General features: G+C 34.7%; 1 protein-coding gene across 1 annotated transcript in view; it reads right to left on the bottom strand.

Moving 5' to 3' along the window:
• Positions 1–2,001: 2,001 nt before the first annotated feature.
• Positions 2,002–15,087, bottom strand: part of CLEC7A (C-type lectin domain family 7, member A) — a 26,543-nt gene continuing 13,457 nt past the window's right edge. The window contains exons 2-6 of the mRNA XM_006875473.1: positions 12,235–12,333; positions 10,810–10,942; positions 9,319–9,478; positions 5,654–5,772; positions 2,002–2,134 (exon numbers count right to left, since the gene is read on the bottom strand). Of these exons, the coding sequence (XP_006875535.1) occupies positions 2,002–2,134; positions 5,654–5,772; positions 9,319–9,478; positions 10,810–10,942; positions 12,235–12,333 (644 nt within the window). The remainder of the gene's footprint in view (positions 2,135–5,653; positions 5,773–9,318; positions 9,479–10,809; positions 10,943–12,234; positions 12,334–15,087) is intronic.

The raw sequence follows: 15,087 nt of genomic DNA, 5'->3' as shown, positions 1-15,087 counted from the left end.
ATAGAAATCCCCATTGGAAATAAAAGCAGGACAAATGGGAAAATTAAAAAAAAACAGAGTGCCAGAGAAATGCAAACTATCACATGAAGAAGACTCGCACTGATGTAACAGACATACCACAAAAGAGTGGCTTTAACAAACAGACATTTTGTTTCTTACAGTTCAAGAATCTTAAAGTCCGAATTCAGAGTTCTGGCTCAGGTGGAAGGCTTTCTCTCTTTGTTGGTAGATCCTTGTGTCTTGAACTCTAGGCCTGGGCAACCTTCACGTGGCTTGGTACCAATCGTTTCCATTTTCTGTTTCTAGATTGCTTGATCCATCTTTTGTTTTTTCATTTCAAAAGAGATTGACTCAACAAATACCCTACACTAATCCGCGTTCATTAGCATTACAAAGACAATTCATTCCCAAATGGAATTATAGTCACAAGGATAGAAGTTAGGATTTACAACACATGATTTGGGGGATGCAATTCAATCCATAACACCTAGTTACATTTCAGCAATATATTTTTATAGTAATTATTTGGAATTAGTTAAAACTGAAAATAGTCATTATAAAAATTAGTAAACAAAAAAAATGTTGTACACTAATTACTCAGGACTTAGTGAAAACTGAAAAACAGTAGTCATAAACACTAATAAATAGAATCATGTTTCAGTTCCAATATGTTAATGCATCTGTCAATAGACTTGGTTACTTTTTATATTCATTACCAGATACTGTTGTTGTTGTTGTTGTTAAGTGCCGTCGAGTCGGTTCCGACCCATAGCGACCCTGTACTATTTATTTTAATTGATGCAATTTTAAAAGGAAACTTATTTCTACTAAGAACAGTTGTCATACAATTTCACACTCTACCAAATCCATTGTAATTAAGTTGATTATGACTCTTAGTGACTAGGTAGACCAGATAAAACTGCCCCATATAGTTTCTAGGAGTATAAATATTTATAGAAGCAAACTGACACATATTTCTCCCACAGAATGGCTGGTGGGTTTGAACTGCTTACGTTTCAATTGCAACAGAGCACCACCAAGATTCTTACACCTCATACCCACTTCCAATGAGTTGATTCCAACTCATAGCAAACCTTCATAAGACAAAGAAATGCACCTTAGGGTTTCTGGGACTACACATTTTTATGGGAGCACACAACCTCATCTTTTTCTCATGAAGTTACTGGTGGGTTTGAGCCACCAACATCGGGCCTAGCAGTCCAATGCCTATCCCACAATGCTGCCAGAGCTGCTTTCATGTTGTTATTGTTGTTAAGTACCTTTGAGTCAGTTCCAATTCTCAGAGACGCCATCTATAGAATTTCTGAGGAGTGCTTAGTGGGTTTGAGCCTCCAACTTGTGGTTCAAATTGACCTTGCAGCCAGTGCTTATCCTACAGTGCCACACAAAATGTGCAGATAAACTTTCTGAGGTATTTAATTGGGGGAAAAAAAGGATGGTGTTGCAGTTTATTGATGCTAGTAATGGTTAGGATCATGTAGAAAACAATACAATTGTTTGTATAATACTGAAGATTTTTTTCCATTTCTTCATTTAGTCACTCAGAAATATATTTTGCATTCTGTCCATGTCTGAGATACTACAAGAAGTTGAGGAGCAACATGAAAGGAAGCACACAGCATCTAATGTAGTGGCTTTTTGTTTTTTTTAAGACCAAAAAGGACTCTGGTAGAGCCAGAAAGTAAGATCTTCTTGAAACACAAAGGATTTGTGGCTTATGCCATATAAGTGACAAATCAATAATAGAATGGAAATGCACAATCAGCTGCCCTGCCTCCACATCTAGGGTTGCATAAGCGGAACATAAATTGTTTGGTAAATACAGTAATCACAACTTCTCCATCTTATTTCTCAGTTAAGATAATAAAGTGAATTGGAGTGATGGTGTCCCGGAACATTTTCAACATTTATATTGACTTCAGTTTTGTTTTGTTTTCTACTACATCTCACATTTCTCTGCTCTCCTCCACCCCCTCCCCATTATTTTGCAACGTTTCTCTCACAGATACTGTACGAAGGAACACTACAATGTTGATCATAAATCTCTGACAAGTGTATCCATGCACAAACTTTAGGTAAGTTTTCCAGGTTAACAGTGTTTCTTATTTGGAACCTGTTAAAAAGCAAAAAGACAATTAGAACAAACATTAGAATACTCTCTATATGATGATGGTGAAACAAATTAGAAAGAATATTAATGAGACGTTTCTGAAATGTCTATATTACTGGAAAATGGACCTTAAATTTAAAGTCTATTGGTTCATAAGGAGTAAGAGAACAGTCACCATTACTAAGACAGAAAATTACTGAATTGTGTTTCAAGAAAGATTACTAGTTAGATAAAGTAAATTAAGTTTTTCACACAAAAGAAAAGATACTGCTTTTTCTATACAAAGTTATTTACTTATTTTTTTTCCTCTCATCTGGACCTGAATGTTTATTTATAAAATCAAGGAACAGATGAGTGAAATAATTATTGAGTTACTTAGTGAGTCGACCAACAGTAAGAGTTAAATGTTGACAAAGATCAGAATTAAATAAATAAAGACTCACAAGAGTTAAGGTCATTTAAAGGAAAGACAATTCTACATATTGTTACACCCTGAAGGCAGAATTATACTGTAATGAAATGACTGACATTTATGATAATTATCCATCAATCCCAAAGGATATCACTCAATTTCAAAGAAAGGGTATGATGGGATACTCTTTATTTTAGGTATCTCTTTCTTCTTGTCTCTGAGGAATGAGAACACTCTTTCATAGAAATGACTAGGCTAAGGACATGAAATCTTGATACAGATGTCAGGGAAAACTCTAGTACGCTTTCTTTTCCACATTTTTTTTTTTATCCACGGGTTTCTTAGTATGACAAGTCAGATTAAATGTACTGTCACCCAGGAAGTCAAAGAGTTGTAACATATCAAAATGATAGATAGTTTGGGATCACTCTTAAGATTCTAGAAGAAGTCCTTTAGTTATATGCTGAAAATAGCAAAAGCACACTCAAGGCAAAAAAGGGTTGTAGGAAAGAACTTTATATATATAAATAGAAGAGCTCTGGTGGTGCAGTGGTTAGGAGCTGGGCTAAACTCAAGGTCAACAGTTCGAAACTACCACCAGTTCCATGGAAGAAAGAGGAGTCTTTCTGCTCCTGTAAAAATTTGAAGCCTCAGAAACCACAAGCAGGGGTGGATGGGTGCTAGGAGTTGGAATCAGTTCTATATCGCTGTTAAAATTAAAATGTCATCATACTCAGAAATTTTTTCAGCTCACACCCAATACTGCCTGCCAGAATCAAATGACAAGCTACTCTGTAACTTCAAATGAATTCTGTAAAGATTTTAAGATGGCAATATTCAGCAAACTATCAAAAATAATAATGCAATAAGAAAATATATGCACATAAATAAAAACCAGAAAATATACTTAAAATATAATTTAAAAAACAGAAACAGACATGTATGGTATAAAGTATTGAATAAACAGATGTAGACATTAAAGCAGTTGTTTTTAGTGAGTTCTAGAAGTTAAAGGACAATAGTGAGAATGTTGAAAGGAAACTAATTTTTACCTAGAAAAGAGATATTGTGACATGTGAGATTTGAAAAAGAATGAAGTAGAAGTAATAGCACTAAAAATGACAAGAATCAAAATTAGGATCTAATGCTTATAAGAATTAGATAGATATATATATAAGAAGTAAATGTCTACAGTAAAATGAGAAGAGAAAAAAATGAATAAGAAATTAAGGAAATAATTCAATAAACATAAGAGATACTGTGAAAGACTTTATCATACTTGTAATTGGAATCCCAGAAGAAAGGAAGGGAGAAGAAATATGTAAAGCAACTGTGGCTGAGAGGGGCTATAGAATGAGCACCAAACTGCTGATCAAAGTTCTCATTTCAAGCCCACCAGCTGCTCCTCTGGAGAAAGATGAGGTTTTCTGCTCCTGTAAGGATTTACAGCCTTGGAAAAGCTATACAGGGTCTCTATGAGTCAGATTCAACTCCATGGCTACTAGCAGCAACAACACGGCTGAGATAAAATGTTGAAAGGTACAGTCCACCCAGAGATGTAGTGGAAGAAAGGTCTGGAAATCTATTCCTGAAAAATCATCCAAGAACCCTAGAGAACACAGTTCTACTCTGATACAGATGGACTCACTGTATGTTAAAATCAACTTCACAACAGTTAGAAATCAGAATGACTGATATGTTACCAAAACTAAAGAAGCACATCAGATTAAAATATATATTACCTTCAAACTCTCAACAACAATACAAAACAGAAAGAAAGAAAGAAAAAAAAAAAAAAAAGTGGAATACAGAAAGATGTCCGCTGACCACAATAAAATTAGCCTGAAAACTAACACAAAGGTATTACTAGACATACCCATGTTTTGTAAATTAAGATATATATTTCTTAAGAACTCATAGGATCAAGGAACAATTTATAGTAGAAATTAGAAAATATTTTGAACTGAATGATAATGAAAATATATTAAAATTATACAATTGATTACATTTTCTCAAGAAAAAGAAAGCCTGAAATTACTAATCAGAGATATATTACAACATGTTGGGCAAAGAATAGCAAACTCTATCCAAAGAAATTGGATAGAAGTAAATAGTAAGTATGAGAGCTATAATTAACGAAGGAGATTGTACAAAGACAGCCAAAAATTGTTTCTTTGAGAAGATTAATTAAATTGAAAAACACTTCATGAAATTTGATGGAGAAAAAAACCCAGAAGAGGTATGTGTGCACATATATGCAAACACACACATAGTAGGAACTTCACAAGGGGATGTAACTTCACTTTATGCAACTACTAATAAAGAAAATGTATGACATTTACAGCAAGGAAGAATTTATTATTCTATAAGGAAAATTTTATAATGATGCAAATGTGAAAGTAATATTAAAAGAACTTTATACAAAGTGAAATATGTTTGATTTTTTAATGAACAAAAATAGCATGTAGCAAACACTTATGAGCAAGGCAATGATTTTACTTTGATCTCCTTTCTCTCACAACTTTAAGAGGTTGTTACTGTTTTTATTGTCTCAGATGAGGAAAGTTAAGATCAGAGAACTTCAGCAATTTACCCAGAATCACACAATCATTGAGTGGTCAATCATTGATTTAAGCTGAGATCTGACTCCAGAGCCCATGCTCCTAACAGCAGTGTTACACAGAACAACAGTGGCTGCTCCTTGACTTCCTGTTAAATGTCATCAAGTTGGTTCCGATTTATAGAGACCTTGTATAGGGTTTCCTAGGAGGAGCTGATGAGTTTGAACCCCAGACCTTGCAATTCAAACCAACTTTGCAATCCAGCACATTAACCCACAATACCACACCAGAACTCTGGACAACTTGAAATACATATCTAGTGACTGCTGTTAAAAACTTGATAATACTAAATAACTTCTTAACACCTTTTGTTTCCAACCCCTTTCTTCCTTTTTTGCCCCTAGCTTTTTTGTTTGTTTCTCTCCCTCACCTCTGTCTTAGTACTTATCTCTTTCTCATATATGACCAACAAATTAAATTCATAACTGTTAGAAAACACTTTTACCCCTCTGTGAAAATGGATGAAATGTTGTCTCTTTAGAAACTTACAAGTTTGGAGAGACTGTTGAGCCATCTTCCCAGAACCACTGCCTCTTCGTCTGATAGTAAGAAAGCCCTATCCAGAATGAATTATTAGGTTGGGAAGCCACTTGTCTCTTTATGAATTCCTATAGGGAAAAACAGATAAAAACACAGAGGCATACATCAAAAAGAAAGACAGAAAATAATGAAAGACAGATATTTGTTCTAGACATTAAGAAAGAGACACGGATTGAACCTTTTTGGTAGAAGAATGCTTACAGAAACTGCCTAGAGAGAAATGTCATTCTTGGATGTCACTGAGTATCTGAAAGGCATATTGCATTGCTTTAGCCATTATTATTAAATTTTCTAAGATAGAATAAATTCAGGAACTCAAGATTGCATTGCTTCCAGTTACCTGCCTGCCAAAACTCAAGGATGACAGGCCCCCTAATCAATTTCCATGGATGAGAGGTATTATCTCCCCTTAACATTGAACATATAAATTCTCACTGTCCATCAAGAAACACTTCTCAGAGTTAGATGACAACTTAAAATAATTTGGTCCCAGTCTGTAGGACTGTGTAATATGGGGTTCAATGATACCCTCTGAATTGTTGACAAATATAGGAAAATTGAGTGGCAATTACAGACTGGCCTAAAAGCTAGACAGACTTCTGGTCCAATGTACTTTTTTTGTCATATATCTTACTTTCATCTAGTTTAATGTGGACTACAATTCTTGGGTAAAATAAGCCAGAATAAAAAGTTGAGGGTAGTCATAACAGATGTATAAGCTATAGAACAACTTAGAATTATAGTATGTTGTTGTTGTTGTTAAGTGCCATCGAGTCGGTTCAGAATTATAGTATAGAATGTTTTATATTAGCCTCTTCAAATGGCTTATCCAGTTCTATCTTTCACTCATGACTCATGATGATTCAATGTAAAGTTCAATTTTTTTAATGTAAATCTTATTATACTCACAGAGCTATCTCTCTGAACTCCTATAGCTTCTGTTGTCAATACCACAATCAAAGTTTGAGATTTGTTGAGCTATTTATTTATTCTTACAAATTGTCTGAACTTTAATATATAGGAAGATTGTGTTTCAAATGTCTTTGCTTTGCTCAGTACCTTGTAAAGATGAATTTATTTATAACTGTATCTTATTACAGCTGTCATTTTTTCAATAGTTATGATGACCAGGAGAAGAATTTTGTTTTACTCCACCAAATTTTTGAACTGAAATCTAAACTCACAAAATGAGTAGAGACCTGATTATTGTTGTTGTTAGGTGACATCAAGTCAGTTCCGACTCATAGTGACCTTATGCAAAAAGAAAAGAAAATAATGAAACAACCTGGTCCTGCGCTATCCTCACAATTTTGTTTCATTTGAGTCCATTGTTGCTGTCACTATGTTAATCCATTTTACACGCAGGCTTCTTCTTTTTTGCTAACCCTCCACTATACCAAGTACAATATGCTTCTCTAAGGACTAGTACCTTCTGACAACATGTCCAAAGAATGAGAGATGATATTGTTCAGTATCCCCTTGGCGTTCCCTTCGAATGACTCCCTCTTGATCTATGTAGAGGTTCTTCATGAGCATAATTACATATGCCCACTCTTCACAATATTATCCATAGTTTGTTATGAGCTCCACAGTCAAATGCTTTTGCATAGTCAATAAAGCACAAGTAAACATATTTCTGGTATATGTTGCTTTTAGCCAAGATCAATCTAATGTCAGCAACGAGAACCCTAGTTCCATATCCTCTTTTTAATCCAGTTTGAATTTCTGGCAGCTGTCAATGCACTGCTGTAACTATTTTTGAATTATCTTCAACAAAATTTTACTTGCATGTGATATTAATGTTATTGTTTAATTATTTCCACGTTCCATTGATTCACCTTTCTTTGGAATGGGCACAGATACAGAGCTCTTCCAATTGGTCAGTCAGTTAATCTTCTAAATCCAGGTCACAGATGAATGAGTGGCTCCAGTGCTGCATCAATTTGTTGAAAGATTTCAATTTACATTTTGTCAATTCCTGGAAGCTTGGTTTTTGCCAATGCCTTCAGTGCAGCTTGGACATCTTCCTTTAGTACCATTGGTTCTTGATCATATGCTTCCTCTTGAAATGGCTGAGCATCGATCAATTCTTTTTGGTACACTGACTCTGTATTTCTTTTTATCTTCTTTCGATGCTTCCTGCACCATCCTTTCCCCACAGAATCCTTTAACATTGCAAGTTGAGGCTTGGTTATTATAGTCATAGAACTGTAGAATGTGTTTAAACATATTTTTCAAACGAATGCTTTAATATTTAAATCATTAAAAAAGAAAAACATGTAGGAGGGTAAGCAAAAAGTATGGCTACAAGATCATAGAAAGGTTTATTAAACAAAAATAACAAAATGTGAACCTATTGTTTCTCAACACATTATTTCTGGGTCTGTATACTTCTAAAAACAGGGTTTCCATCTCTCTATACCTTCCTGCAAAGAATTCTGTGATCTTTGATTTATACCTCATTAAAATAGCAATTTTTGGCATCTTAGAGGGACTCCAATTGTGTTCTTTTTAAATGTTCTTTAACTTTGGGGAACAAAAAGAACTCTGAAAGAGCTATAGGGTGGATGCGATACAGTCTTTGATACAGTTAAAGAATAAGCAAGTGCAATGTTGTGATGGGGAAAAAATCTTTGACACAACATTCCTGGTCTTTTTCTCTAGTGCCATTTTCTTTCAACTTCATCCTATTAAGCCTCCATGATTGTCCTGTGTTTTTCAAGAAAATCTATCAAGATCATGCCTTTGGATATTGACGTTTCAATCTTGAATTTAATTGGCCATGCAGACCACCTCAGAAGTCATTATTTTGATTGGACCATGCTCTCTAGGCCATATTGGTAAATCCAAAACTTGTTCCCAATTACGATTCATTTAATAAAATTACCTTATGAACCTCAATCATGCTTAAACATCTGGTGGAAAGATTAGCTCTTTAAGCTAGCTTTTCTTTGTACAACACTCTTGGCATCCATCGAGTTAAAAGCTTGCTGATGCCAAGATCTTAAAATTGAAAACTTACAATTGAAAATGCAAGATCCCTGCTTCAGAAGCTATTCTTTCTTCTGACACTTGTTTCTGGACATCAGCCATAGTATCTTCATTCTTTGAGTTGATAGTTTACCTTCTCTTGGCTTATCTTTAATTTTCCTTGACTTTGTTTAAAATATTTGATCTATATAGAAACTGTTGTTTCATGTTGGGCAGTATTCCTATAAACTTTTTACACAGTTTCAGTACTCTGGAAAGATGTTCACTTGAATTTTGATAAAAAAAAATTTGATATTAGCCTTACCCCAAATCATTTCCCCCCATAATATAAAAAGTATGCTTGTTTTTGAAGGCAACTTAATAAAACTAAGACAAGATTATTACTGAGAGAGCTTATCTGTAGCCGTTTACTGATCACAGACACATGTTTAAACAGATTTTGTTTGAAAAATATTCATGCTTGTATGAATTGTAACCTGAGCAGCAATACTTTCTACTTACCTTCATATTATGATTTGATGTTAATTGCAGAGATGATAAAAAGGATTACAATCTCTCTGTAAACACTCTATTTTTCTGCTCAATGTAAACTATGTATAAATATAACTGGAATACATACTTACCAGTTCTTTTGAGTTGTCTATCTTCAGAAGACTAGAGTCCAGTTGAGAGCATTGTTCTCTACTACTATCCCAGGAATCCAGTGATGCTCTTAATAAATAACAGTTCTTCTCATATAAAATCCAGTTAGGGAGACAAGGGCTGTAGGGAGAAACTCCTGTAAATAAAATATAAGCACCATGAGGTTTATTCATACAAATGAACTCTTTCAGTGACAGTATCATTTGTGTATTTCATGTGAACACTTAATATATAATCACTGAATTGCAGTTATATGTTTCATTTTTACTTAAAATGACAGGGATATGATTTGACAGAAGAGACCACATTCAAAGATCCCTAATCACTTAAAACAAGAAAGTACTTATGAGTTGAGTAACTGTAAATAGTGTTCTAGACAGCTAATCCTCCTCTCCTTATCTTGTCTTCTCCCTCAAATTCAGTCCAGAATTTCCTTCTTCTAGATCTCCCTAACATAAATCCACTCAAAATCAATTATTAAAGTACACAAAGTAATTTCAGTTTGCTAAATTATTTTATGGTTGTGAAATCCATATAAGAACACAACTTTTTTAATGAGAAAAGTATAAGGGTAATTATTCACCTATGTGACCTTGTTATGTCTGATTCATGGTTTTGCTGTGTGCCAGTGAGTTGTTTCAAACTCATAGTAATTCTGTATAGGCTTTCTGAGGCTATAAATCTTTATGGGTGCAGAAAGCCTCTTTCTCCCATGGAACAGCTGGTAGATTGAAACTTTGACCTTGTGGTTACCAGCCCAGCTCCTGATCCACTACACTACCAAGGCTTGTTTATGTTTGATTGACTACTTGATAAAAGTAATGAAGAAATGTGGGTTTAAGGATATAAAATTGAAGTTAAAATAGTAAGTCACAATCAATTATGAAACAGCTAGAAATAAAAGTCACATGTATATAAAATTGTCAGGCAAATCAATGAAATTGTTTGATCAATTATGAAGACAAACTAAAATTTCTAGGAGCATAAATATTTGTTTCATCTGCTTTGTATATTTCTAAGTTAAATCTAATTTTTTTGGCAACATTTTACCTCAGTTCTTCTTTCCCTGATTTCCTTTAATTAAAAAAAAAATTTATAATGTTCTATTTCTATTCCAACTGTACCACTTTAAGCTGTCAATTCCTTAAGGGGAAAGAACATATTTTGTTCATTTGCATGGAGTTCTGAAACTTACTACACGCTTACCCAGATCGTGATAAATCAGTTATTGGTTTAGAAAATAAATACAACTTAGTCAGAGGTGTTCAGCCAAGTGCATGGGGTATTTCTGACATGACTTTACTGTCTATATGACAGAGCACTGTGATAATACTGGTAAATGTGACTTCCTTGAGTGCACAATCATTGCATGTAAGTGCAATTTCCTCACTCCTCTGTCCCAGGCTTTATCACCAAAAGTGAACCCTCTAGAATCAAGGATTACATGATTCTTAACTCTGTCATTGTCTCTGGTCCCGAGAGCCATGGTAGGATCCACCTTCTCTTCTAAAGATGGTTTTGTAGGTTGGCTGTGGTTCTGTTTACTTCTTGATGGAAAGTTGATGTTCTCCAATGGGTTGCTCCCTGAATTAGATCTCCAAAGAGCTACATAAACCAACAACAATAATGGTGAAAGAAAAAAAAGGGGGAGGGGGAGATCATTTCACTATATTTGAAAAATAAAATCCCCAAACCCACATTTTTGTTTTCTGGGGATGTTGTTGTTATTGTTAACTGCTGTCAAATCAGTTCGGACTCATAGTGACCCTGTATAGGGTTTACAAAGACCAGCTGGTGAATTTGAACTTCCAGCCTTGTGGTTCAAAGTCTAGTACTGATCATACAACACCACACCAGAGGTAGGGATATAAAGGATATATTATTGATTAATGATAAGTAGATGACAAATTGCTGGTGGGAAGGTGAAATGAATGAGTGAAACATAAATGCGTGATCGAACAGATACTGTTATTGTTAAGTGCCATGGAGTCAGCTCCAACCCCTAGCAACTCTATATAGGAGTTGCTGGTGAGTTTGAATTGCTATTCTTGAGTTTAGCACTCCAATGCTTACTCTATAGTGCCACACCAGTATAATAAATAGAAAGGTTAAATAAATTTCATAAGGGATAAAAGTTAAGCAGGTAAAAAAGAAAGGAAATGATGAAGTCAAATGGAAGAAAGTTGATAGGGATCACAGAACAACTGCCTTCTGTTATTTAGACGTGTGAGCTCCTTGAGCGTCTATAACAGAATAGATTCAATAAACATTTGACCGATTAAGGAATCTTGGACTCCTGATGTGGCACTGTAGGATCAGCACTGGACTGTGAACCATAAGGTCTGCAGTTCAAATCCATCAGCTGCTTCACAGAAACCCTAAATATGGTTGCTTTGCATCAAAACTGATTTCATGGCAATTAACAACAAAAAACACCACTTAGTTAGTGCCTCAGATAATTTGTGATACATCCAGAGTTTAGACTAAATACAAGGTATAAAACAATATCCTTAAATTATGAGATTTATAATAAAGTTTATAATCCCTTTAGTGAATTTACTTCATTATTAAGATAGCATTATATTGTGCTCACTCTTCAGTCCCCTGAAACAAGCTATTTAAGTGAGTATTGTGGTTTAGATTATGAGTTTTTTAGATCACTTGTCTAAATTTCTAACTTGGTCTCACCACTAACAGTTTATGACCCTGGAAAAGTAAAATAACCTTCCTGTCTCTCAATTCCCTTGGTAGTAAAATGGGAACTAATAGATGCATCTTGATAGGATTAATATAAATGTTAAATTAAATCATGCATGCCAAGCCCTTAAGAAAGTGCTTGGCCCATAATAAATGTTCATGAAAAATAGCTGTTGTTAATTACCTCTACTAATACTCACCCACGGTTCCCAGAACCACAGTTATCACCAGCATAATCAAGCATAAAATTCCTAAGGTCACAGCAATAAGACACCAACGAGGAAATCTAGTACAAGTTCCTAAGAAGCCAGAGAGAAGAAATTGAATGGAGAATAGGATGATGGACTAATGTGGTCTTTAAATTCAAAATCTAACAAATTCTTAAGTGTTACTGTTTTCCAGAAAAACTGATTATTTAGGATTAGTCTGGTATTTTTCTCTACCTCCTCTGATCTTGGAGGTGAACACTGATGGCACAGTGATTTAAGCACTCAACTGTTCACCAAAAGATCAGCAGTTCAAACCAATCAGTCACTCCAGGGGGATAAAATGTGTGGCAGTCTACTTCCATAAAATTTTTTTGGCAACATTTTACCTTGGAAGCTTGGAAGCTCTATGGGGCAGTTCTACTCTGACCTATAGGATCACTAGGAGTTAGAACAGACTCAAGTCAGTGGGTTTGGGTTGGGGTTGCAGTTTGTGGATGTATAGTTTGAGCACAGTGTTTGATATTTATGATTTATGCATTCTTAATTACCATTCCACAATGTTATATATAAGTGTCAACCACTCATCTGTCAGTTTGTCCTATTACAGTAACATGAATGTTGTTGTGATGCTGGAAGCTATGCCACAGGTATTTTAAATATCAGCAGGATCACCTGTGGTTGACAGGTTAAAGCAGAGCATCCAGACAAATGCAGACTAGGAAGAAGGAGAAGTGGACTACTTCTGAGTGTTCAGCTACTTCAAACCTTGACAGATATAGAGCTGGAAGATGAAAACATTATGAATAGCACCAAAATATTGTCAGATATAGGGCCAGAAAATGAGCCTCTCAGGTTAGAAGACATGAAAAATAAGACTGAGGAAAAGCTGACTTCTCAAAGTAGAGTTGACCATGATGATGGAAGAAAGAGTTGCACACATCCATAACTAGTTGGAATATGCAATGTATGAAGTATGAATCTAGGAAAATTGGATATTGTCAAAACAAAATGTATAAACATCGATGTCATAGGCATTAGTGAGCTGAAATGGACCAGTACTGACAATTTTTTGAATTTGACAGTCATATTGTTTACTATACCAGGAATGTCAAATTGTAGAGGAATGGTGTAGCTTTCATCATCAAAAAGAACATTTCAAGATCTATCTTGAAGTACAATGCCATCTGTGATAGGAAAATATCCATATGCTATGAACTGAAATCAACACTTAGCAACAACAAAACAAGGAAAACCAGTTCATGCCACTATTATTCAAATTTATGCACCAACCACTAAAGTCACTAATGATGAAATTGAAAAATTCTATCAACTTATTCAGTCTGAAATTGATCGAACATGTCATCAATATGCATTGATAATTACTGAAGATTGGAGTACAAAGATTGAAAACAAAGACGAAATGTCAGTGGTTGGAATATGCCTTGGTGACAGACATAATACCTGGGGTTGCATAATACAATTTTGCAAGACCAGTGACTTATTCACTGCCAATACCTTTTTTAAACAACATAAAAGATAATTATACACATGGACCTCACCAGATGGAGTACACAGGAATCAAATTGACTATATCTATGGGAAGTTGTTCATTATCATCACCCAAAACAAGGCCAGGGGCCAACTGTGGAACAGACTATCAATTTGCTCATATTCAAGTTCAGGATGAAACTGAAGAAAATTAAAATAAGTCCACAGAGCTATAATATGACCTTGAACATATCCCACCTGAATTTAGAGATCATCTCAAGAGCAGATTTGATGCATTAGACACTAAAGGCTGAAGACTAGAAGAGCTGTGGGATGACAACAAGAACATTGCACTAGAAAAAAGTAAAGGTCATTAAAAAGACAGGAGTGAAAGAAAAGACCATATTGGTTGTCAGAAATGACTCTGAAACTTGCTCTCAAGCAAAGAGATGTGAAAGTAAATGGAAGAAGTGAAGAGGTACAAGACAAAATCACGTATTATAATGAAATGGGCAAAGACCTGGAGTTAGAACACCAAAAGTGAAGAACATGCTCAGCATTTAAGTTGAAAGAACTGAAGAAAAAATTCAAACCTCAATTTGCAATATTGAAGGTTTTTATGGGCACAGTACTGAATAATTCAGAAAGCATCAAAAGAAGATGAAAGGAATACCCCGAGTCACTGTACCAAAAATAAATGATCTATGTTCAACCACTTCAAGAGTTAATATATTATCAAGAGTCAATGGTATGGAAGGAAGAAGTCCAAGGTACACTAAACACATTGGTAAAAGATAAGGCTCCAGAATACAAATTGAGATCTTTCAACAAACTGATGCAATGGAGGCACTCATCTATGTTAAGAAATGTGGAAGGCAGCACCTGGCCAACTGATTGGAAGAATTCCCAATTTGTGCCCATTCCAAAGTGATATGGCCCAATGAAATGTGGAAATCATTAAAAAATATCATTAATATCACATACAAGTAAAATTTTCCTGAATATAGTTTTTAAATGCAACAATAGTACAATTGTGCCTGATATTCAAACTGGATTTAAATGAAGATGTGGAACTGGGGATATCATTGCTGATGTCAGATGGATCTAGGCTGAAAACAAAGAACACCAGAAAAATATTTACTTTTGCTTTATTGACTATGCAAAGGCATTTGACTATGTGCATCATGAAAAATCATTGATCACGTTTTAAAGAATAGGTATTCTAGAATACTTAATTGTGTTCATGAGGAACCTTTATATAGATCAAGAGGTAGTCGTTGGAAGAGAACAAGGGACTTTTGAATGGGTTAAAATCAGGAAAGTTGTGTGACAGGGCTGTATTTTTTTTTTTTTTTT

The sequence above is a fragment of the Chrysochloris asiatica genome, unplaced genomic scaffold (assembly GCF_000296735.1).
Source record: "Chrysochloris asiatica unplaced genomic scaffold, ChrAsi1.0 scaffold00328, whole genome shotgun sequence".
Taxonomy (NCBI): Eukaryota; Metazoa; Chordata; class Mammalia; order Afrosoricida; family Chrysochloridae; genus Chrysochloris; species Chrysochloris asiatica.
The sequence above is the reverse complement of the archived record's forward strand: the minus strand, read 5'-3'. Positions and strand labels throughout refer to the sequence as shown.